Raw genomic sequence first — 26,611 nt, 5'->3', positions numbered from 1 at the left:
TCAGGATGCCGGTTGCACCCAAGACCAACTCTTATCCTAAACTCTAAACATTTATGTATATTTATAAGGTCGGTTTGGAAACTAATTAACGTTGCCGACAGAGTCAAAATTGATACCCACTATATCACAAAAAGAAAAAGAAAAAGAAGGGGGGTTCTATAGAACTTTGATATCTCACCAACAATTACATACAATTCTAGAATTAGAGTGTGACATCCACCAACGATTACATACAATCCTAGAATTAGAGTGTGACATCCACCAACGATTACATACAATCCTAGAATTAGAGTGTGACATCCACCAACAATTACATACAATTCTAAAATTACAAAATTACAGCGTGACATCCATGCATATAGGGTGTATCATGGGAAAATGATGGATAAACAAAATTTCACCCGTTAATTTTTTTCTTTCTTTTCCCTTATTTAAAGAGTGAAATTTTATTTATATCTTCTTTTTTCATAGTAAATTTACAACCACAGATAACACATTCATATAATATATACATGCTTTCAGATTTTAGCCTCCTTCTCTAACTCTTTTCTTTGGCACGTTTGAGAAATTAAAGTGTCGATTGGAAAATTCGCATATGATATAAAAAATATTTTATAATAATAATAATAACAACAACAACAACAACAATAATAATAATAATAATAATAATAATAATAATAATAATAATAATATATTATTATTATTATTATTATTATTATTATTATTATTATTATTATTATTATTGTACTTGTCTTTAAATGAAAAAATGCCTAAAATGTACAAAATGCCCAATTTTTTTTTGTAATGTATTGAAACTAGTTTATAATTTATTGAAACTGTATAATCTATGAAAATGTTGTTATTATTACTATTATGTTTGCCTTTTAATGAAAAAATGTCTAAAACGCACGAAATGCCGGGGAAAAGAATTTCTAAGGGCTACCGCCCCCGAACCCCGTATAAGTCCAGCCCCCGAACTAAATTCATGGCGCCACCACTGGATTATTCCATATATTTTGTTGAAAGAGCAGATGACTCATAGTTGAAGATCAAATCTAAAATATACAGAAGTTTAGAGAGAGAAAAAATTATATCTCATAATTTGTTTGGTGAGTAAGTGAGTAAAACTTTCTACATAACTTTCATAGAGTGAATCTTTTTCAAAGAATCGTGAGGATTGTTTTTCTTTAGTTATTTTTTTTTTCTCAAGTGAGTTTTTATACTTCACATATTATATAGTGAATATATTTATACCGTAAGGCACATTTATCTACAATTCCTTGTGAAGATTTTTTGTATTGTATTCTTATTTTTACTGCTGCTGTTAGACCCATAAAGATTTATATTACTAGAAATATTTATACAGTTAAAGGCACGTTTTTCAAATGGAAGGATAAAACTTTCAACCCTTACAATATAGTTTAGTTGAACCACTTGACCAACTTTAATTCTAGATTAACAAAGGAAGCTTCAAATATAGAATTATGGCACATTTAATAATTACTTTTCATTAACAATGACTTATTTCGAGAAAGAAAATCACATTCTCTCACAAAAAGTTGTGGTTTTCACTATTTTTTCTATCAGTTTTATCATTTTATTACTCTTATTCTTAATAATCGCGCTCAAAAGTAAAGAGTCATACTTAGTGACGGAGAAAGTATCCAATTTTCAGTTTTCAAAGTATCACATCAGCTCTAGAAACTCATTTATTTTTTTCTTTAACATCTACTCCAATAATAAACCAGTTTATCACTTTTTGACGATTTCACCATAATACACACTGCCTTGAGGATGGTCTATATATTAGTGAAGTTGATATACCTAAATGCCTTACCAAGTATGGGCTTTAAGATTTGTATTAACACAACAAATTTGAAAGAAAAAGTTGAATTTTCTATTGGGCCTCAGTTATAAATTTAATTCTGGGCTTGTTTAATTTGTTTCTCTAGTTGTTGGGCAATTGGGAGTGGGCTGAGAGATTTTATTTTATTTATTGTTGTGGATTTTAAAAAAGAACTAATAGGGATTAGGATTACTCACCTTGTCAGGTCTATAATATTAATAGGAGTACGAGCTAAATATTGAAAAATAAAAAAAAAATAAAGAAGAATTCATAATATAAAAATTGATATTATGAAAAGTTTAAAAAAAAGTTAAAAAAAATAAAATAAATTGAAAATTAGATTTATTCACAATAAAGTTCTTATCGTGATCTTTAATTTAATACACGTATTAAATATTTTATAATAAGTTGAATTACACAATTTTAGAAATAAAAAAATGAAAAGATAAAGATAAAGAAAAATGAGATGAAACGAAAAAAAAATATAGTTTACAAATAAATCTTCAATTTTATTATAACTACAAAAATATCACTCAATTTTAAAACTAATTTGAAATTGATTTCAAATTGAAATCTTAACTTTTAATATAGTATAGTTTACTCAGCTGTGAAAAGTTCAGTAATTTATACATGCAATCAACTCTTATAATCACGGCTAGTTGGCTACCGATATCTTTTATCTTTGCTGTGAAAAATGACTATTTTTAATCAAGAGGTGGTCTTGGGTACAATCGGGTGTATCGTACAAATATATTACACCCACATTTAGACCATGGCCCGCACCCTGACTCGAACCTGCATCATGAACCAAACTGTATAAATAATACTATTATGAATGCGGATCAACCCATTTGTACGGTAGATCTGGTTGAACCCAAATTTTTGTGTTTAATTAATAATAAATAGGCTATTAAAATCTCTCTTCACACACACACACATACTCACAGAGGTGAGAAAGATGGCAGCACGAAGCATTTGCTGCGTGAAGCAGCTTGCAGAATCGCCTAATCTCTCTTCTATCCCCTCCAATTACGTCTACCACAGCGATGCTGCTGAAATTTCTGCTGCCAAATTCGAAGCTTCGATTCCTATCATCGATCTCTCGCTTCTCGCCTCCCAAAACCCCCATCTCAAGCTCAAGGCCGTCCACGACCTCGACCAAGCCTGCCAGCAATGGGGCTTCTTCATCGTAATTGATTCTCATCATAAACTAATTAATCTACTGTCAATTTCTTCTTTTTTTTCGAATTTATCCTTCGCAATTTTTCCTATTTCCGGTTAGCTAGTAAATCACGGCGTGCCGGAAGAGCTGATCCGCGGCGTGATCGAAGCTGCGAGCGAATTCTTCGATCTGCCCGAGGCTGAGAAGCCGGAATTCCAACCCGAAAATGTGTTGAGTCGGATTAGGTATGGAACCAGCTTCAATGCTGCGACGGACAACGTCTTCTGCTGGAGGGATTTTGTGAAGGTTTTTGTGCATCCTCACTTCACTTGCCCTGACAAACCACAATCTCTCAGGTGAGAATTCATTTGTTACTATTTTTAGGTGTAATTTATTTTAGATACACGAATTTTCACTCAATTCTGATCTTGCGTTAGAGGTAAAAAAAAAAAAAAAAAAACCCGTCAAATACACGAACTTTCAATTGTTCTGATTTTTTCATAGCGATTGTAATGGCCCCCAAATTAATATTGGACGTCTGAAATGTTTACATGACGAATTGATGATGTAGTTTGAATGTCTATACTATTCAAACTTGTTATGATGAGATTAATTTTTCACTTCCAAATATAGCTATAATAACATTAATTTTAAGGCAATTGACAACTGTTTATAAGATTAGAACAATGAAAGTTTGTGTTTTGAAGGAAGAATTTATTTTTTATTTTTTGATAAATTAACAATTATAAAGAACCAAAACATTTGACATTAGATATTTAACCATTCTATTTTTTTTGTGTGTATGTGTGTGAGATTTTAATAGTTGATTCTTATTTTGAAACTAATTATATATATGAGAAAGTACTCATCATAATGCCAAATTAATTAAAGAGTGGTATATGATCATCTATTCTATCTTCTGAAATACTCTATCTTCTACTAAAAATTTGTCACAATTTTCTTTTTGGTCTGTTCATGAAATTTTTTTCACTTTTATTTATAGTATTAAGGTCCACACAACTCCACTCACATTTAAAATGAAATTCTTACTTCACTAAAAACTCCACTCACATTTTATTAGAGTTCGTGCCGTTCACAATATGACAATTTTTTTGTGAACGGAGAGAATATACAATTAGCTCGTATATAATCCATGCTAATAGTATATCTATAAAGTTATGTACTTTATTGCATCTGCTGAGAAATTTTACACTAATTAATAATTTATGCAATCTCTGTTTATCTTGATTCTTGTCAAAACAAATTTAGTTATTTCATTAAGCTTTTCTGAGACGCCTTTATTTATCAATCATAAATTAAGAAGGAAACTTAAAAATGTTGACAAGAAATGGATAGGTTTATTAGTGAGGAAAGCGACTGCTGAGGCCTATAGATTTCCCACTATATATATATCTATTCAATTATTAATCAATCATGAACACTTACACTTGCCGTGTCACATTTCATATGCTTTTTTGTTTTTATTTTTATTTTTGTCTTTTGTGTTTGGATAGTAAGTTCGAGAGCATCAAATATGATTGCGAGTGGGGCAAGATATGCATCACATAACATGTCCATTATGTTATAGTATAATTTTAAAATAATTAACTACGGTTGCTAATCTAATTAGGACTTATAACTATTTTTTTTATATTTATTTTTCATTTTCTAAATTAACAATTGATTGTCGGATTAATTAATCCATAGTTAGAGTATATAATTTTTTAAAATTTTAATTTTAAGTTATTAATTTATATATAATACTCATCCAGTCTCATTTTAAACGTCTTACTTTTCTATTTTGGCTTGACCACTTTCCATTTAAAATGTCATTAACAAATACTCCCTCTGTTGAGCAGTATTCCTTTTTGGGTTGTCTCACGAAGCTTGAGCACTTTCCTTATATGACAATTTTTTTTCCTTGATTCACATTTTCACCTACAACAGTTAACACACAAAATACTACTCCTTAAAACTTGTACCGAAAAGAAATTGCTCAAGCTTTGCGGGACAGAGGGAGTAATACTCTACATAATTCATAAATTACACAATATGCCATAAAAACTACTCTCAACATTTTCTCTCTCAATTGATTTGACATAAAATCCTCTAAAAAGCTATTTTCTCTTTTTAACTTAATTATAAACAATTCACTTTATACCTAAATCACCTAAAACTTAATACTCGTGCCCAAAAGAAATACTCTCTCCGTAAGGTTGATGATATATGTAATATGCAGAAAACTACTACCAGAATACTGTGAAAGAGGTCGAGATGTGGTAACCAAACTATCGAAAGCTATATCAGAAAGCCTAGGGCTTGAAGAAACGGAAATGGCGACGGTTTTGGAATTGAGCTCCTCACTACAAATTTTCGTCGCAAATTATTACCCGCGCTGCCCTAATCCGAAAGCGGCTATGGGGATCCTACCGCATTCCGACCACGGCCTTTTCACGCTTCTCGTGCAAAACGACGTCGGAGGCCTGCAGATTCAGCATGACGGGAGATGGCTCAGCGTCAGCGCTCCGGCCAACTCCATATTGGTCAACACCGGCGATCATCTTGAGGTAATATCAACTCTTTCGCGTGCAATGTGAAAAGATTTTGCGACGAGAATTCGAAAATTTGAGATAATCATAGTCTATGTCTCCAATTTTCAGCATTTTTTGAAAAATGTCCCGAACTTAATGTTTTTACCTTAAAATAACACTCGACTTTGGAAAAAGTTTTATTTATGTCCACCTTATAGAATTGGGCGACTGAATGATGAGTCACCTGCAATTTTATATTGAATAATATAGATTTTAGCTAGGTGCGTTATCTCTTCATCAGATTCTGTAAAACGGGACATAAATCAATTTTGTTTTCAAAATTGAGGATTTTTTAGGTGAAAACGTAAATTATGGACATTTTTTGGACAACGCTGAAAGTTAAGTACAAAAACTCTATGCATACCAAACAATTTTTAAAAATCTCGAAATCAGAAAAATACATTCCCTATATATCAAGAACTTTATTTAAATTCGATCCTTTTTCTTATCTTAACAGATATTCAGCAATGGAAAGTACAAGAGTGTATTGCATAGAGCCGTCGTGAACGATCAAACGACGAGGATTTCCGTCGCAACGGCTAACGGGCCGTCGCTAAACGCGGTCGTTTCCCCTGCTCGGCAGCTTGTGGAAGCAGAAGGCGGCGCGGCGGCTTATGCTGCGATGAAATATGAGGATTATCTTTTGGAACAACAGAGCAGCCAGCTTGATGGGAAAACTATGTTGAAACGAGTTCGGATCCATCAGTAGTAAACTTTATAGTGTTGGGATCGAGAAGCTTCTGGAAATATCATGCTGCCATGTATTCCTCGTTGATGAAACACTGATGGCTATATATATATATCATTTTGACTCTATCATATTCATATATAACAAATAAATCAAGGTTGTGAGGAATCACTTGTAGAAAATAGCTAATTGAGTTGGTTTCCTGTGAGACCGGAGAGGGCGCGACCGCGACTGACAACGCTAGCAGGGCGCAAAGGCGGCTTTGGCGAACCGTGGCCCAGGGCGTGGCAACGGAGTGCATCTGTGTCTTGAAAAAATATAATATAAAAATATTATCTTTCTTCATATCAATGGTTACTTTTTATTACAATATTAATTACTTGACAAGTAAATGAAAAATATAAGTTCTCGTGAGTAAAAATAACAATTATCGTGAAAAAAAGTGACGCTTGAATTTTCTTCATGTCGATTATTATTTTTTATCACAATAATAATTACTTTGAATTATCCGACTTGTGACCTGCGACCCGAGCGTAGACTCGCCCGACCCATGTTTTTGCCTAGCTAATTATGTTTTCTTAAATTCCTTTTGGTAAGGTAAGGAAACAGTTTATATGCAGCTTTGGTGCTAGAATAAAATGCCAATGGAAACATGAATCATAATCTTAACATAAATCTCGATTTTTTAGTTACTCGGTATGTCTCATTTGACTTGACATATTTATTGTTTAGATAAACTATACTATTAAATATGGATTCAAACACCTTTATACTATAATTTTATTTTTAGATAAACTATATTATTAAATATGGATTCAAACACCTTTATACTATAATTTTATTTTTCTAAATAATTGTGTCGAAAAAAAGATCAAAATAAATGAGACAAAGGGAGTATAGTTCTAATAAATCCTAATCCCTAGTATTTCCTTTTCAAAATCCACAAGAATAAATAAAATAAAATCTTTCGGCCCACTCCCAATACTACAAGCCCATAATTAATTTTATACTATATATAGGCCCAAAAGAAAATTGAACTTTTTCTTTTAAGTTTGTTTTGTTAATACAAATCATAAAAGCCCTAACTTGGTAAGGCATTTAGCATCTGCATATCAAGGTCACTACAGTTGTTTACACGGTGTGTATCACTCATATATTAGAGCACCCGCAGTGGGTGACCTGATAGGGGGTTTCGAGTCACCCATTCTATCGGGTCGCCCACTGCAGCCTCCTCCCACTCACTATCAGGTCAAGCCTGATAACATTTAAATCGGGCGCGTGTTTTACACGCCCCAATGAAATTTTTTTTTAATCAAAACTAAAAAGATCAGGCCAGTTATCATGTCATCCCACTGTAGCCTACTTAATCCAATATGGGACCCCCTATCAGGTCAACTATCAGGTCATTTCCACTGCTGATGCTCTTAGGATAGATTTACGTATGACTGTTAGCACAATGATCACTGACATACTATAATAGAGTACTCTTACAATTATTCTATTTGAGCATGTGAGTGGTTCGCACTGTGCAGGCGTCTGAACGAGACACCTCATCTTTTGCAAAACGAAGAAATACCTCTAAGCTTCGAGAATATTAACTAATCATTCAATTATTTGTAGACATTAGAAAATGAAAAGGGTGGAAAACTTGAATTCAAATAATCAAAAAGCAAGATTTTCTTTTGAAGATTAATTACGAGACGAAATTAAGCCTAATCTATTCGTACATGACACAATTTCCACCACACGTTTTCTCATAATTTGATATTTGAAGCATCCTTCGGTGATCAATAATTAAAGTTGGTCAAGTTGTTCAACTAATTTTACTGTGATTATAATTATAAGGGTTGAAAATCTTATTTTTTCATTTGAAAAACGTGCCAAGAAAAATTGACCTAAACTTTTCTCTCTCCCTAAACTTATGTGTCTTTTATATTTGACTTTTTTTTTATAAAATGCACAAGCAATCAAAGATCGCGCGACGGAGGACTCGAAACGAATCCAGGACTTTAGGTCTTTGGTATTAACCTTCTATCACTAGGCCAACACACGCATATAAATTAATTATTAAAAATAATCACAAATTTTATATTTTAAATTCAACTATATATGAGTGATATGCTCTTTTAACAAAAGAAATGTAATAATGTGTACTTGTATTGGTCTAATGGTAAAGCGGTTAATATTTGAGGCCAAAATCTTGAGTTCGAATCGGCTACGACGTACGTGAGTTCTAAAATCATAGTATCTCATTCAACTTTCTTAAGAAATAGAGTTTTATTTATTGAAACTCTTCCTCTAGTGAATCCAAACCGTACAAAACTTTTCTAGCCATACAAAACCAACAATAAACTGTATCTATCGAAACTTTTCTAACCATACAAGACCAACAATAGACTTTATCTATCGAAACATTTCTAACCATTCAAAACCAACAATAACTGTTTTTCTTTTCGAGCTGAAAGGAATCGTAATAATTTCTTAATTTATTTTATCATTGAAAGTTGTTGCTTTCGCAAAACAAAGTACGCTAGACAGTAAAGTAGCGGAAAAATAAAATAAACACAATAGAATAATTTTATATTGTAGTTAATTAATTGCAGTTGTTAATCCACTATAAAAATTTCTTTCACAATTACACGATCCACTTAATAGAATCTCTCTTATTAAGTAGATCCGATCAGAAAAGAAATCCATTCTAATCCTATCGTGATTGATAGCAACAACTAGAGTATTCACATACACACAAATCCTATCATCTAGTTTTAGAACCACTGGCGGAGCTAGGGGTGGGGTAGCGGGGTCACTGGACCCCCCTGGAATTTTGAAAAATACTAGGATATTTTCGTAATTTTATATTGAAAATAAAAAATATATAATTTTATCTACATCATTATCTTGTTGAGCTATTTTATATTGTAATTGATATGTAAACTTTAGTTAAGACGTTTAGAATAAGTAAACACATAATTAATTTATGCATATCATGCTTGGATTGGATTCTAGAGATTTATTTTTTGAATCTGATATTGAAAGTTATTTTGCCTTACAAAGTTTAATGGATTTTGGAAAATAAAATCACGAACTATTTTGAATTTGCAATTTTAACGTCTTTTGAGTGTGGCGAATTAAATCGCTATTTTTTCAAGTTTTGCAATTTTGCCCCTCAATTTTTTTCGATCGCTAGAGTGTTGAATTGGATCTACGTGGATTAGTAAAGACGACGACGTTTTTGCGAGGCCTAAACGACATCGTTTCGTACCATTTCAATTAAAAATTTCTCCAAATTAGAAAGTGACTGTATCATGTATTTGCACTATATATAATATTCAATATTTAGTAATTTTATTGCAAAATACATCGTAACATGAATATGAGCTTGAAAATCTGTTAAAATGTGTTTTTATATAATTTAAATAATATTATAATTGTGTTATTGATTATCATTTATTTTTTATTTAATTTAATTTAATTATTAATTTTCTTTCAAAAAAATTTTGGGCCCCCCTAAATCAAAAGTCTGGCTCCGCCCCTACTTAGAACAATACAACTTAATAGTCCTGCCTTTCGATACTTGTGTGTATTGGTACCGAATGCAGAGGCTTTCCCCTTTATTTGTAGAGCAAGGTTTTATTGCTGAAAACGTGAGGAGAAGAACGTGGGTGATGGTTAGTGCTTAGTGTTAAAAGACTAAGTCTTTCTTTAATTCTTCCTCTTTAATCTTCAGCCTTTTCCCTGCAGCTTTCAATAAAGTATTCCCAACAAATAACAATCAATGAAGAAGACAAAACATCTGAAAAACAAAAAATAGAGTTAAATAAATTTAACTCTAACAATCATCACAATTGATAGTTAGTAATTAAATTTATATAATATTACCAAATATGAGATATTATTATTTTTATATTATTCTTTTAAATATTCTTTTATCATATGCGATTATTGTCCAAATGTACACTTTTGAGAAGTTCAATATTTTATCAATATATATACACACATTATGCCATTCGGGAGGCAAAGTGCCAAAGAAAAGAGTTAGAGAGGGTGGCAAAAATCTAATAGCATGTATTCATATTAATTAGATGTCACACTCTAATTTTCAAATTATATGTAATTGTTTCTGTTGGTTAGATAGCAAGTTCTTCTAGACTTTTTCTCTTTTCCTTCTAGAATATGGTGGGTACATCACTTTTGACTTTGAGGGCAACTTTAATTAATTAAGTTACAGTCCGCCGGCCATATAAATGTTCACAAATATATATATATATATATATAGGGGGTCGCTCCAATGAGACCCCCTAATTTTAGTGAGATTTAGGGCACGATCTGGTGCGTTTATTTTATCAATCTTATGGTTGATATTGTATCTGGAGGTATCTGATGCGTTTGTTTTATCAATCCTATGGCGTATATTTGAAATTACAAGAGGTATCTGAATATAATCAATTATGCAACTCGCACGCATGCGGGACCTCACTACCACCCAACAGTGGGAAAACATCACCGCACGCAGTCGAGAAACGACTTGCGTGCGGGACCTCAACACCAAATAATACAACATCGCACGCATGCGGGAATACAACACCATCTAAAGTGGGAAAACATCACCGCACGCACACGAGATTGAAACTAAGATCGACCTCTCACAAATAAGAGTCTTTAGGTGCCTCAACTTTGCCATTAGAACAAGGTTTCATTGGCATGTTTACAAATGATTATTAGGTAACTTTTGTACTCTCGTGATTAAATTATACATAAACGGTGGATTTAACTAATTAGGGGTCTAATCGAATCGAGTTGAATTGAATACTATTCCCTCCATCCCACCTCATTTAACCTAGTTCTTTTCGGCATAATTATTTAGGAGATGAAAATTATAGTGTAAAAGTATGTGGGCCTATATTTATTATAGTGAAAATTGATTATCTAAAAAAGAAACAGAACAAGTCGAATGGGACAATCCAAAACGGAAAGCAGACCAAGTCAAGTAGGATAGAGAGAGTATTATGCCCAAAGTGCTAAATATTTTGAGGCTCACAGGTCCAATAGAAGCTAAACAAACTTTTGAAATTATATTTATATTCAAATATTAATTATTTTCTTAAAATAAATAGAGTTGATTAAAGACTTTATACAATTATTACTAATTACAATACTTCAGCTGTCCACAAGAAAAAGTCTCATCATTCTGGACACGAGTTTTAATAAAATTATTATAAGTAGAATAAAAATATAATTTGTAGGGGTAATATTAGTATAAAAAATTAGAATAAATGTACAATATTAGTTTAAAAAAATGGAATAATATAATTTATAGTTAAATATATGAGAGAAGGTAGGATGTGTTAGTTCAAAAAGTGAAATGAGATTCTTTTTCGTAGACAAAAAAAGGGTAAGTGAAACTTTTTTTTTTGTAAAGGGGGAAATATATAAATTAATAAATATCAATTATACCTAATAATTAACGAGTTTGTTCATGAACTAATCAACTTAATACTACCCCAATGACATCATGACACGTGTTGCTACAAAAGGAAGCTTCTTTTTTTTTTTTTTTAGAGCCAAAAGGAAGCTCACAACCTCTATATATATTCTGCACCTCAAACTCAAGAAATTAAAAAGCAAACAATAAACTGAAAATGGCAGTATCAATTGCAGCTTCTGATTCATTTACACCGTTTGAATTTGATGCTACCTTAAAAGCTATATCAGATTCTTCTTCTTCGAAATCGGTTCCTTCAAAATTCAACTTCAGCAATGAGCGCTCTGCTTTCACTTGTGACTCACTCCCCACCGTCGATTTCTCGGCCCTCGTCGGCGGCGATCCTCATCAACGCTCCAAAGCTGTCCACGATCTCGCCACAGCATGCCGAGAATGGGGCTTCTTTATCGTAAGTTCATTTACTCTACACTCAGCAAATATGTTGAATTACTGTGTGTGAGTGTTGGCCAAAGCTAGTTAATGCCTAAGGCCAAAGATATTAGACACGTAGCTTTTAAATTTCTTTATTTAATACTTTTAATCTATCAAAGAAATATGTATATATATCGAATTACTTATAGGTTCAGTGCAATTACTTACGATCGGAATGTAGTTACTCCGTGCATAAATCTTATAATAAGAGTGTGTTTTCGTTGATTATAAATTTATTATTAGAAAATATGGGATAAAAAAAAAATTGTCCCATTAAAAGCTTATTTATTTTTCCACATTTTCTATAAACAAAAATTTCACTGATTTTGCTCCCTCGTTTTCACTTAAAGGAAGAATAATATTATCCCTCCCTGAAGTAAAAATGACCAAGAAGAAATGGTGAAATTCTTTTGTACAGAAAGCGAAGGGGAAAAGATGAGGGATTTAAAGAAGGGTTAAGTATCAAATTGCCCCCTATCGATGGTGTCCCTATGATTTTTAGCCCTCTAAAGTCAGGCGGGAGAGCTGCCCACTACCTTAACGTGGCTTTTTGGCACCAATTTCCCCCTATCGATAGGGGTCCCCCTCGCGTTTAGACCCCTAAAGTCAGGGGGGAGAGCTGCCTCCGTCGAAAGGCTGGAGGGGGAAATTGGTGCCAAAAAGTCACGTTAAGGTAGTGGGCAGCTCTCCCCCCTGACTTTAGGGGGCTAGAAGCCATAGGGACGTCATCGATAGGGGGCAATCTGATACTTAACCCTTTAAAGAAATAATCTATCTTTTATTTTTTTTATGATAAATTGACAATTAAAGAGAATGCACCATAAGGAATTTATGGTGAATTTATCAGAATGAATTCATGGTCTCAAGTTCAAAATGATAAATTTGCAATTAAAGACCATAAGGAATTTATGGTGAATTTATCATAATGAATTCATGGTCTCAAGTTCATCTCATAGAGGAGGCGAAAATTCAATTGTTTGAATTAATTCTTCACTTTTCACAACGAATTCATCACGTTTCGCATAAAACTCATCATGTGTTCATAGTTCCTAGTTTATATTATTAATTATTTAATATGATCTTTGTGTGTGTGTGTGAAGCTTGTGAATCATGGAGTACCTGAGAGCTTGGTGGAAGCAATGTTTAGAGCAGTGAAAGAATTCTTCAATTTGCCTAAGTCGGAGAAGAAGCAATACGAAGCGAAGAGTGCTTCCGATCCCATCAAATGTGGCAATTTCAACGTCGCCAACACTTCAAACCAGAGCTTCACTTTATGGAGGGATTACCTTAAGCTCTACGTGCATCCCAACTTCCATTGCCCTCACCAACCCCAACTTTTAAGGTGAAATTGCGTCTAAATACACAAACTCTCACTTATTCTGATTTTTCACATGGTTGTTAATTTCTGACGAATCAATGAAGTCGTGTCTAATTGAAGTGACGTAAATATCCAACTATGTCATTTCAGTATATTTCATGCTAATTTGAAAGCAATTGCCAATTGCACGAAAAAAATAGAATAATTACAAATTCGCGTATTTTGAGGCAGAATATTTAATTATTTCATGTACTGATAGATGCTACGCTTGATGAAATAGTTCAATCTGACATTGTGTTGTGTTTGTAGGGATGTGGTGTCGGAATACACCCAAATCACCAGAAAACTAGCTAGTAAGCTAATTGAGGCTGTATGCGAAGCTTTAGAATTGAATCAACGCTACGTGGGCGAAATATTGAAGATGGATTCGAGTTTTCAAATGTTTGCGACAAATTACTATCCGCGCTGCCCTCAGCCCGACGAAGCCATCGGCATTCCGGCGCATACAGATCCAGGTTTGTTCACGTTTCTGATACACAACGGCGTCGCCGGTCTGCAAATTGAGCATGATGGCAAGTGGTTCAACGCCGATTCCCCTCGCAATTCTATTTTGGTTAATGCAGCTGACCAACTTGAGGTATATATATAGATATATCACTGTATTATTCATGGAGAATAGTAATTAGGTAATTGCATCCTCTTTTTTCTAATAAATATATTTTTAATTCTTTTTTAATTTATTTTATTTTATTTCAATCCTTTTCTTTTAACTTATATTTTCTTAATAGTTTTCCTTTTCACAATCTCATTTTTTATTATTGTAATATTCTTTTTTATTTTTTTATATTATACTTAAATATATTTAGTTAAAATTATACTAGTATTTTCTATTATATTTATAATATTCAATATAATAATTGAATTGTTATCAACTTTATATATATATTGGAATATAAAAATAATTTATGTGCATTGGGTGCAAATGCCAGTATACATAGTTGTGTTTCTTTATTTGTTTGTATAATTGAACAGATTTTCACAAACGGAAGGTGTAAGAGTGTGAAGCATAGAGCGGTGGTGAACGAGGAGAGAGAGAGGATCTCGATCGTGGTGGCGAATGGTCCGTCGGGGGAGGCGGTGGTTGGTCCGGCGGCGGCGCTGGTGGAGAAAGATGGCGGCGCGATGTATAATGCAATGAAGTATGAAGAGTACGTGGAGTCGCAACTCACCAATACTCGTGTCGGTGGAAAATCCCTCTTGGAACAACAGATGATAGATATTCAGCGCCAATTAAATTAAGTCAACTTATGAAATTAAATTATGTCCACAAATAATTACTAGTCTCCATATTTATTGGGCAGACTTGAGACTACTATTCTGTAAGCATATATAGTTTCTGTTTTATGCTATCTCTTTTTTGAGTTGATTATAAACTATTTATTTTGATCTAAAAATTTGTGTTTACTTTGATAGAAAATGTTAGAAAAAGTATATTTTTAATCATTTTCACATGTTTCCTATGATGGATAATTTTCTGCGGGCAGGCTGGAAAATTTATTCGGGCAGCCCCTTTTCACTTCTTTTCTCACAAATGTTGGATAATATTATCCTATTTGGAGGTTGTGAAAATATTTTTCAACATTTCAATTTGTTTATCCATCCATTTCTAACAAAGTAAACACATGATAAAAAAAATGAGAAAAATATAATATTACCTCACCTTTTCTTATCCATAATTTTCAAATGAAAATTTTACTACCAAAGTAAACGCACCCTTACAGATAAGGCAACTTTAGGGGTTATTGCTAGAAAATATTCAAATTTTATTTATAAAAATATATGAATTTAAGATTGGTTCTAGTTTCATGGTGGGAAATTTCGTTCAAATCTTATTATATCACAGTGAGAAATTACAAGTCGTGGGACTATTCAGATTGGATTTGGGCGAAATTGCCATATTCTGCCCTATTATCGGTTTGCACCGCTACTTAAATTTGGGCGAGATTATCGTCCGTGAAACGATGTAGAATCAATCTTAAATTTATGTATTTTTTGACAATAGATAAAGGTTATGATATAAAGGAAAAGGCCCATTATTTAAAACATTATTAATTTTTGTATATTGTAGTAATAATATTATTAAAAATATTTGGTGTACAGCTTTACCCCACCGCCCCATGTTTTGTTTGCCAATGACATGTGCCTATGTAAACTTGACAAATTAATTAATCATTGCCACAATATAATTTTAATAAATTACTAAATTGGTAGTTATCATCGATCGAGAAGTCAACTATATATGATATGAGCACCCAATAAATTAATAATATCACAATAGGTCGAACAAGAAAAAGATTTAAAAAAAAAACGCCAACTCCCAAAGATTCTATTTTAAAATTAAACTTCAAAACAAAAATAGAATCAAATTATACATGAATTAGAGAATCTATAGTGATGGGGACTGGGATCTGTACATGCAGCTCACTACTTAACCCTCATAATATTAATTAGTATTGTTTTTTTTTAGTTTACATAAATTAATTTTGTATCAGCGCATTAATTAATAGAAAAGGTTTTTGTGGATATATATACTAGTACAAAAACCATAGAGAATTCATCCATTTTTATTTTATTTTTACTTGGAAGATTTGAACATCATAAAATAAAATTTGTATTGTTTGAACCTCTTGACTAAAACAAGAGTTCATTTATTTTGACGATTATTTAATGATAACGATAGCTACTTAACACCTACCGTAGTATCTAGAAGACACAGGGACGGAGCCGGGGGCTAGGGGGGCTAGAGCCCCCTCCCAAATTTTGAGTTTTTTATTTTATTTTATTTTATTTTATTTTAATTTTAAAATATATATAGATATATATTTATACCTATTATAAAATAATTTTGTTTTATAAAAGAGTATATTTGGTTATTATATTCTCTTATATATATACTTAATTTAAGGATAATTTCGTTATTTAAAACTATATAATCTATGAAATATTGTTTGTTATTATTACTATTATACTTGTCTTTTAATAAAAAATGCCTAATATGTATGAAATGCTAAAAAAAATTATAATGTATTGAAACTAATTTATAATATATAGAAAATATATAATCTATGAACATGTTGTTTGTTATTGTTATTATTATGCTTGCCTTTTAATAAAAAATGTCTTAAATATACGGAATGTCCAAAAAAAGTTTTGTGATATATTGAAATTATATAATCTATGAAAATATTGTTCGTTATTATTAGTATTATGCTCGTATTTTAATAAAAAAATACCTTAAATATACAGAATGCCCAAAAAAAATTTCTCGGGGGCGGACAATTTCAGGCCCCCCTGAAATTAATTCCTGGCTCCGTCCCTGAGAAGACATGGCTAGCTATGGTATTGGAAAAAACAAAACAATCAAAAAGGTTTTAATTTTTTTCTCAATTAATTCTTAATCATAATTAACATGGCTACCTGCAAAAACATTTGAAAATGTTGTTTCTGATTATTTATGCCTTCTAAATATTTATCTCTTTTTTTTATGTACTTTTATTTTTGTGAACAATATTCATCTATATTTTTAGGGTGTGTTTGTTTTTTATCCCTCTTAAATTGAGAGATAATATAATAAGGTACAAACTTATCTATAAAAGTGGGGACCATGCATATTTATTATATCTTATTTAGTTTGAAGAATAATATTTTATCCACTCCTTATAAGGTGGTATAAAATTATACCGACCTCTCTTAGGTATAAAATTATCCATTTCCCAAGGGATAAGGGGCTGCCCGAAAAATTATACAATCTGTCCGAATTTTTTATACATTTAAACAAACAAAGTATAAGGTGGTAAATGTAAGCTTATCCCTCCCTTATACCTCAAGAAAACGCACCCTAAGATTATTGACGTATAAATACACTCACTTTGGACTAGTTAGTTCCTATTTTTAACATTAAATTTCAAGTTATAATGATAAATATTAATTACAATCCATCAATAAATTTTTCTAGCTCCATCACTATTGTGTAAAGGTGTTATTTATTTGTATTTGACCCTCAAATCCACAGATATTTCATGTGGTATATATATAGTAGCCCGCCACTAGGTATTAATAATTGATTGATTTCTAAAGTGGATGGCTAATATAAAATAAACGTGGGAATTGCTATAAAATTAACGTGGTAAAAATGAAGCTCATTACCTCTATATATACTTCCCCTACAACTCCCATTTTAACCAAATTACAAGAAAAAAAAAAATTAAGCTGAAAATGGATTCTGATTCATTTAAGCCCTTTGAATTCGATGCAACCCTAAAAGTTGCAGCAGAATCTTCTTCTTTGAAATCGGTTCCTTCAAAATTCAACTTCAGCAATGAGCGCACTGCTTTCACTTCCGACTCGCTCCCCGTCGTGGATTTCTCGGCCCTCGTCGCCGGCGATCCTCATCAATGCTCCAAAGCCGTCGACGATCTCGCGGCAGCATGTCGAGAATGGGGTTTCTTCATCGTAAGATCAATCACCTTAATTAATTAATTATACATATAGCTCGTAATTATTATATCAGTCCGTCATCGCCGCAAGACTTGCGACGATCCCCGAATTCCGTCGATATGGCCTGGGATCGATCGTAAGTCCGTCGCAATGATTAGTTTGCGACGAAAAAATGCGACGGATTTTCCGTCGGTGAGTAGCAAGTTTTTGAGCAATAATTAAGATAATTTTTTTGTTTTTTCAGCATTTAAAAAAGCATATATTTCGAATTGTGTCGGATTTGATGTATGTTTTTTCATGAAGACACATCATCTTAAGTTGGCCGAAAATTTTAGGTTGAACTATTAAGTGAGCAACCGAGATAAATACTGATTGTATTTAAGATTAAAGTTCGATCTATAATTTAAAAATAATACTATATGGGGGCGTTTACTTTGCACGATTGATAAAATGGATGATTGAGTAATTTTATCCTCAAGAGTAGGATTACTCCAATCTCATCCTTTTTATGGATAAGAATTAAGCAAAACTAGCTTAGATAATAAAAACTAGCTTGGGATATCCCAAAGTTGCAATCTATCAAAGTAAACGAGGGAGTAGTCTTACTATTTTTATCAATCAAGGCTTATCCACCAAAGTAAACACCCGGCCCCCTATATATATATGATCTAATTGAACGTGCGTGTGCGCAGCTTGTGAATCACGGAGTACCTGAAACATTGATGGATGCGATGTTTAGAGTAATGAAAGAATTCTTCAACTTGCCGGACTCGGAGAAGAAGCAATACGAAGCGAAGAGTGCTTCCGATCCCATCAAATGTGGCAATTTCAACGTCGCCAACACTTCAAACCAGAGCTTCACTTTATGGAGGGACTACCTTAAGCTCTACGTTCACCCCAACTTCCATTGCCCTCACAAACCCCAACTCTTAAGGTTAAAAATAACCCATATTTTAAATATAGATGTTACGCTTGATGAAATACTTTAATCTGACATTGGATTATGTTATTAGGGATGTGGTGTTGGAATACACCCAAATCACCAGAAAACTAGCTACTAAGCTAATTGAGGCTGTATGTGAAGCTTTAGAGTTGAATCAAAGCTACGTGGAAGAAATATTGAAGATGGATTCGAGTTTTCAAATGTTTGCGACGAATTACTATCCACGCTGCCCTCAGCCCGACGAAGCCATCGGCATTCCGCCGCATACGGATCCAGGTTTGTTCACGTTTCTGATACACAACGGCGTCGCCGGTCTGCAAATCGAGCATGATGGCAAGTGGTTCAATGCCGATTCTCCTCACAATTCTATTTTGGTTAATGCAGCTGACCAACTTGAGGTATGTATATCACTCTATTATTTATAGAAAATTAAAAATATTCATGCGCTTTCTTACGTCATCAGGGACGGATCCAAATTTTTTTTGTTATGGGGCACAAAATAACTATAAATATAAAATACGTTAAAAAAATTATTCCATTTATCCATGAAAAAGAATCTCATTGTGTGCTGGACACAGATTTTAATTAGATTGTTAAAGTTATTGTCAGCAAAAATGTAAAATAAGCGTACAATTTGTAATAGGCGTAGTGTTAATACAAAAAATGGAATAAATTTATAGATAAATAAGATATAATGATTTCAAAAGTGAAGTGAATTTTTTTGGCTTAGAGAAATTAAAATAGGTAATTGGAATTCTTACATGGACGACGGAGGGAATACTAAATAATGCATAATGTATCAAGTATTGTATGTTTAAACAGTTTCTTATATTTATTATATATTTTAATATTAATATATATAATTAGAGGGAATGGCTAAAATAAGAGTATTTATTAAGATATAAAATAAGAATCATTTTCAGCCCTTAAATCATCAAGATCTACGGTTGATTCGTAATCCTGTTGGATAGATTTATGGCCCTGAGTTCGAATCCCAAATGTAGCAAAAATTTATTTTTCACAATTCAGATCTTTATACGGTGAATTCATACGTGTTCTACATAAAATTCATACATTAAAAATTGTTCTTATTTCTTATTTTAAGATGTGCTCTCACGGTAGCCCACCCCATTATATAAATTAATTATGTGGTATGCATATATAAATTAATTAACTAATTGTGTTGTTTGTTTGTTTGTATAAATGAATAGATTTTCACAAACGGAAGGTGTAAGAGTGTGAAGCATAGAGCGGTGGTGAACGAGGAGAAAGAGAGGTTCTCGATCGTGGTGGCGAATGGTCCGTCGGGGGAGGCGGTGGTGGGGCCGGCGGCAGCCCTGGTGGAGAAAGATGGTGGCGCGAAGTATAATGCAATGAAGTATGAAGAATACGTGGAGTCGCAACTCACCAAATCTCGTGTCGATGGAAAAACCCTCTTGGAACAACAGATGATATTCATCAACAACTCAAATTAAATTTGTTACCGAAAATAAATAATGTGAAAGAATTAATAAGTTTTTAGCAGAGCGTGGCCTCTACATGCATTAGACGTGCAAGAATATTTTTTCTACAACGAGTACTTTTTATTTTCTTTGTTTGTGTTGACCTAATTATATTATATTGCATTTCTTTGCAATGATTGCTATTTTCATAGAGTGGCGGATTAGCATAAGCTAATCAGATATGATTGCTTTCCAATAATAGAATTCCTATGATATATAGTCTGTATACTGGAGATAGCTAAAATAAAAACATTTCTTAAAATATAAAATAGGAACTATTTCCAGTTATTAGATCAAGATCTACGATTGATTATGTGTCACAAATTATGTATGAATATATTGCCACACATAATTATTTATCACAAATTATGTGTTGATAAAACTTCATATTCTTATAGTGATTTTGATTGTAAAATTTTCATTGAACGGGGAGAGAGAGAGAGGATCTCGATCGTCGTGGCAAACGGTCCCTGGGGGAGGCGGTGGTCGGGCCGGCGGCGGCGCTGGTGGAGAAGGACGGTGGCTACTGGCGCGATGTATAATACAATGAAGTATAAAGAGTACGTGGAGTTGCAACTCACCAAATCTCGTGTTGGAGGAAAATCCCTCTTGGAACATCAAAATTCAAATGATAGATATTCAACGTCAATTAAATTAAGTCAATTTAGGAAATTAAATTAAATTATGTCAACAAATAATTAGTATGTGGCCTCCACGATTATTAATTAGGCACACTACTATTCTATAAGCATAGTTTCTGTTTTATGCTGATCTATTATACACTATTTCTTTTTCTTTTTTGTGTTGATTATAAACTACTTACCTAACACATTTAGCGATAAGGCAACTCATTACCTAACACAAACAGTAATTTAATTGAGTAATACGATTAATTAAAGTCTTCCCCTTAAAAAAATAATGAAAAATAGCAATTAGAAGTGAATTAGATATTTGAACCTATAATGCACGCATTATATATATCAGATCAAGTGTTATATTCTCTTTTTTATATACATTAAATCATTATATCAGATCAAGTGCTTGTAGTTGTATGCCAGTAGAAAAGATCACGCATATCTCGAGTATTAATTATAATCTTTAATTAACTATAAAATATTGTGATGAATGAAACACAATCGCGGAAATCGTGGAATGGCAATCCAGGAATTTCGATTTACTTATTATGTAATTTATCAAAAAAAAAAAGAATAAGAAATTAACCGCTAATTAAAAAGTACTCCTTCTATTTTTTTAAGTGTCCTATTAATATAAATTTATTGTTCCTTTTTAAGTGTCCTATTTCAAAATTTGAGAATAAAAAATGACAAAGTTCATATTTTACCCCTTTTTAAGTGTCATATTTCAAAATTTGAGAATAAATTTATTACACTTTGAAAATAATAAATATGGGCATAAAAGTAATACTCCAACTTCCTTGATATTTGTACTTTTTTTTCATGGGACACTAAAAAAAAAACGGAGGGAGTATATTACTTAAAATATTACTCCCTCCGTCCCAAACGAAATGGCCTATTTCTTTTCGGCACAGAGATTAAAAAATGTGTATAAAGTAGATAAAGTGAGTTGGTAGAAATTATTTAAATATTAAGTGTAGAGAGAGAGTGTATTGCCAAAAAAGGAAACATGACATTTCGTTTGGGACAACCCAAAAAGGAAAACAGGATATTTCGTTTGGGACGGAGGGAGTACTACTTAGTGTCATTCAGAAATCAGTTGCACAGTGCAACCGGTTGCACGGAAGAGTGCCTCAAAGTATATTACTTAAAATATTATAAAATTTTAAATATTATTATAATACTATTAAAAAAATGGGGTACAGGTATATCCTAACTGCCCTATTTGCTTATTACGTAATTTATCAAAAAATAAGAATAAGAAATTAACTGCAAATTAAAAATTATATTATTTAAAATATTATTATAATACTATTAAAAAAATGGGGTACAAGTGTATCCTAACTGCCCCATGTTGCATGCGTCCGCCACAGAAATTATTAATTTGATAGGCTTTTTTTTATAAAATTATTAATTAAATAATTAAATTTAAAGATTAGACTACAGTGAATTCGAAAAATCTTTAATCTTAAACATTAATCACTTTACTGCTAAATTAATTTACATACGCTAGAAATTTGGTGCAACTATAATGTGGAAATCATGTGTAAATAATGTGGAAATCATGTGTATTTTGTGGGTGGAACGCCACCCCTCGATTCAATTAATTAATATTTTTATATATTCTTTTTATTTTAACACACGTAATCAAATCAAATCTAAAAAAGCACGTTAAATCTTAATTAATAACAAAATTGAAAATAAAAGAAGAAATACTTTTACAAACTCAAAAGAATAAACATCTTAAAATTTTAAAAATTTAGCAATAGAAGTGAATAAATATTTGAACCTATAAGTGTTTTATTCTCTCTCTCTCTCTTCTTATTCATGAACATAATTGATCACCTATTCACCGTGGACAAGAATAACGTGCTCATCACTGATGTGATAATTTTAATTAAAAAAGAAAATTAACATATCTCACTCTAATTAAATTTATCTTATTCTAATTAAATTATCACATCAATGATGAACACGTTACGTTTGCCTAGTGGTTGGTGAAGTTTCTATATTCATTAAATCATTTGTCGTGTTTCTAGTTAATTGTATATGCGGGTAGATCACATGCGCACGACTTTTCGAGTATATATTAGTAATAATTTTTAATTAACTCTTTAATCAAACGCAATCACGGAAATCGTTGAATGGTTGTTCTAGAATCTTGCTACGTGTACCTATGTAAAATTGACAAATCATTGCTACAACACTATAAATTACTAGAAATAGGTTAGAACATATATTCGTTGTTGGATGAAAATGATAAATTTGGTCATATTTTCGTGAATGGAATAAATACTTCTTTACAAAATTTAAAAAAGATTTAACTAATTAACTACACCTAAGTATTTATATATAGGACTTACTATGCTATTGGAAAAGAGGTACAAGCATTTGAAAAGGCTCCTATTCAGGTTTAGACAATATGTGATAGATTCGTGTTCAGATCGAGCATATCCTTAATAAATTGGTTTAAACATTAGGCCGACGCGATAATAATTCGACACGCATGATTTCCAACCCTAAACGGTGTAGGGGATTAAGCTCCCATGCACCAATTATCATTCTTTTTTCAAAAAAAAAAATACTTATAACCATCAAAATTTTGGTATTTTGTGTGAACAATTGTGCTAATCAAAACCTCCATCATGAACTTGAATAAAAAAATATATATATTTGTATTTTACACTCAAATCCACAGATATTTCATGTGGTAGTAGCCCGCCACTAGGTATTATAATAATTGATTAATTTCTAAAGTGGATGGCTAATAAAATTAACGTGGTAAAAATGAAGCTCATTACCTCTATATATACTTCCCTTACAACTCCCATTTTAACCAAATTACAAGGAAAAAAAAAAGAAATTAAGCTGAAAATGGCATCAATTGTTGCAGCTTCTGATTCGTTTAAGCCCTTTGAATTCGATGCAACCCTAAAAGTTATAGCAGATTCTTCTTCTTTGAAATCGGTCCCTTCAAAATTCAACTTCAGCAATGAGCGCACTGCTTTCACTTCCGACTCACTCCCCACCGTCGATTTCTCAGCCCTCATCGCCGGCGATCCTCATCAACGCTCGAAAGCCGTCGACGATCTCGCCGCAGCATGTCGAGAATGGGGATTTTTCATCGTAAGATCAATTACATTACATAATTAATTAAATATATATAGAGCTAGTAATACATGATCAGTCCGCCGTCGGTGGTCCGTCGCAAGACTTGCGATGGCCCGTGACTTCCGTCGCAAGGATCAGTTTGCAACAGGAAAAAAAAAGCGACGTTTTTGCGACGGAAAATCCGTCGCTAGTTAGAGAAATTTTCATAGTGTTATTATTGTTGTTTACATAATAGGGCCAATTAGTCATAGCTTCCGACTAACTTAAAAGAGAGTTTTCGTTGATTTTTCAGTATTTAAAAAATATTTCAGGCTGTTTGTAGCATATTACTAACTTTGATGTTTGTTTCTTGAAGACACATCATCTTAAGTTGATTAAGTGAACAACGTAGATAAATACAGGCTACATTATGATATTTAAAATTTTTGATTTAATAGTCAGCATCAGATCAAAGTTCGGGCTATATTTTAAAAGAGACCCTATAATCTGAATGAATGTTCGTGTGTGAAGCTTGTGAATCACGGCGTACCTGAGAGCTTGATGGAAGCAATGTTTATCGCAGTGAAAGAATTCTTCAGATTGCCGGACTCGGAGAAGAAGCAATTCGAAGCGAAGAGTGCTTCAGATCCCATCAAATGTGGCAATTTCAACGTCGCCAACACTTCAAACCAGAGCTTCACTCTATGGAGGGATTACCTTAAGCTCTACGTGCATCCCAACTTCCATTGCCCTCACCAACCCCAACTCTTAAGGTAAAAAATAACCCATGTTTTAAATATAGCGTGTATTCTCTTTGATTGTAAATTTTTCATTAGAAAAGAAGGAAAAAAAGAAAAGATGAATTTCTTTTATTACATTATCATCTAAGTGAACGCATCATAGATGTTACGCTTGATGAAATACTTTCTTCTGACATTGTGTTATGTCTTTAGGGATGCGGTGTTGGAATACACCCAAATCACCAGAAAACTAGCTACTACGCTAATCGAGGCTGTATGCGAAGCTTTAGAATTGAATCAACGCTACGTGGATGAAATATTGAAGATGGATTCGAGTTTTCAAATGTTTGCGACGAATTACTATCCACGCTGCCCTCAGCCCGATCAAGCCATCGGCATTCCGGCGCATACAGATCCAGGTTTGTTCACGTTTCTCATACACAACGGCGTCGATGGTCTGCAGATTGAGCATGATGGCAAATGGTTCAACGCTGATTCACCTCAGAATTCTATTTTGGTTAATGCAGCTGACCAACTTGAGGTATATATATATCAGTCTATTATTTATGGAAAATTTGAAATACTCATTTTGTTGCATCATATGTGGGAAATATATATAAACTTTTATAAAATAGATTACTCATTTTCTTCTAACTCATATAAAAAAATCTCACGCAATAAAATCCGGTGTCCACATCGGATAAATGTCGTACAGGTTCAAAGTTTATGTTTTAATTAACTAAAAAAATATTATTGATTAAAAATCAAAATTTAGATATACTTTTTGTATTTACTTACATGCATGCAATTAATCCTAAATTTTATGAAAAAAATTTGGGTAGTTTTTCCCTTTGACGCATTTAATTATGTAATATGCTTATATAAATTAATTAATTAATTAATTAAGTTGTATTCTTAATTAACTTGTTGTTTGTATAATTGAATAGATTTTCACAAACGGGAGGTGTAAGAGCGTGAAGCATAGAGCGGTGGTGAATGAGGAGAGAGAGAGGATCTCGATCGTGGTGGCGAATGGTCCGTCCGGGGAGGCAGTGGTGGGGCCGGCGGCGGCGCTGGTGGAGAAGGACGGCGGCGCGAAGTATAATGCAATGAAGTATGAAGAGTACGTGGAGTCGCAACTCACCAAATCTCGTGTTGATGGAAAATCCCTCTTGGAACAACAAATGATATTCATCAACAACTCTAATTAAATTTGCACGCGAAAATAAATAATGTGAAGAATTAATATGATTGTTTTTCTGCTCCTCGTTTTTTTTCTTGTTTTGGTTAGGATGAATCAACTTGGTTATCTTAACTTTAGGTTTAGATTTCATGATTATAGTTAATTAGCTCTTTTTGGTTTGTCTCTTGTTCGCTGATGTTTCCGTTTCTCATTGGATGTAGTTAATTTTGGGCTACATCTATATATGTTTTCTGTTCGTTTAATTTGATTTACGTGTTAAATTCCTCTTGGCGTTGTCACTTTTAGAGAACGTCGTGTTTGAGATACTGGTTGATGTGTACATGTTGGCGGTCTGTCTAACCCCTCACCCTTCGAATGTTTTTTTTTATAAATAAAATAATAGAATGAAAAAGGAATTTATAAGATTTTAATTAGCAGAGCGTGGCCTCCACATGTATTAGACGTGCAAGAATATTTTTTCTTCAACGTACTTTTTATTTTC

The 26,611-nt window shown here is 32.6% G+C and overlaps 4 protein-coding genes across 5 annotated transcripts; all 4 read left to right on the top strand.

Moving 5' to 3' along the window:
- The first annotated feature begins 2,698 nt into the window (after nt 1-2,698).
- On the top strand, nt 2,699-6,455 carry LOC131026648 (2-oxoglutarate-dependent dioxygenase 19-like). Its single transcript, XM_057956564.1, has 4 exons — nt 2,699-3,035; nt 3,129-3,364; nt 5,248-5,575; nt 6,057-6,455. Exons 1-4 carry the CDS (start codon nt 2,805-2,807, stop codon nt 6,306-6,308), a joined length of 1,047 nt encoding a protein of 348 aa, XP_057812547.1. The 5' UTR covers nt 2,699-2,804; the 3' UTR covers nt 6,309-6,455.
- A 5,433-nt stretch (nt 6,456-11,888) lies between these two features.
- Nucleotides 11,889-14,928, top strand: LOC131026641 (2-oxoglutarate-dependent dioxygenase 19-like). The gene is made up of 4 exons (XM_057956559.1): nt 11,889-12,178; nt 13,302-13,543; nt 13,829-14,156; nt 14,552-14,928. The coding sequence occupies exons 1-4, from the start codon at nt 11,927-11,929 to the stop codon at nt 14,816-14,818; spliced, it is 1,089 nt and encodes a 362-aa protein (XP_057812542.1). The 5' UTR covers nt 11,889-11,926; the 3' UTR covers nt 14,819-14,928.
- A 2,777-nt stretch (nt 14,929-17,705) lies between these two features.
- On the top strand, nt 17,706-20,550 carry LOC131026646 (2-oxoglutarate-dependent dioxygenase 19-like). The gene is made up of 4 exons (XM_057956562.1): nt 17,706-18,031; nt 18,709-18,950; nt 19,030-19,357; nt 20,171-20,550. The coding sequence occupies exons 1-4, from the start codon at nt 17,795-17,797 to the stop codon at nt 20,432-20,434; spliced, it is 1,071 nt and encodes a 356-aa protein (XP_057812545.1). The 5' UTR covers nt 17,706-17,794; the 3' UTR covers nt 20,435-20,550.
- Nucleotides 20,551-23,880: 3,330 nt separating this feature from the next.
- LOC131026637 (2-oxoglutarate-dependent dioxygenase 19-like) lies at nt 23,881-26,611 on the top strand. 2 transcript variants are annotated; one of them, XM_057956554.1, is made up of 5 exons: nt 23,881-24,222; nt 24,718-24,959; nt 25,140-25,467; nt 25,874-26,160; nt 26,513-26,611. In XM_057956554.1, the coding sequence occupies exons 1-4, from the start codon at nt 23,884-23,886 to the stop codon at nt 26,135-26,137; spliced, it is 1,173 nt and encodes a 390-aa protein (XP_057812537.1). In that variant the 5' UTR covers nt 23,881-23,883; the 3' UTR covers nt 26,138-26,160; nt 26,513-26,611. The 2 variants fall into 2 exon arrangements, with proteins under 2 accessions (XP_057812537.1, XP_057812536.1); XM_057956553.1 differs by lacking the exon at nt 26,513-26,611 and having other exon boundaries at nt 25,874-26,179.

The sequence above is a fragment of the Salvia miltiorrhiza genome, chromosome 5, assembly GCF_028751815.1.
Source record: "Salvia miltiorrhiza cultivar Shanhuang (shh) chromosome 5, IMPLAD_Smil_shh, whole genome shotgun sequence".
NCBI lineage: Eukaryota > Viridiplantae > Streptophyta > Magnoliopsida > Lamiales > Lamiaceae > Salvia > Salvia miltiorrhiza.
This window is presented reverse-complemented; position numbering and strand designations above follow the sequence as displayed.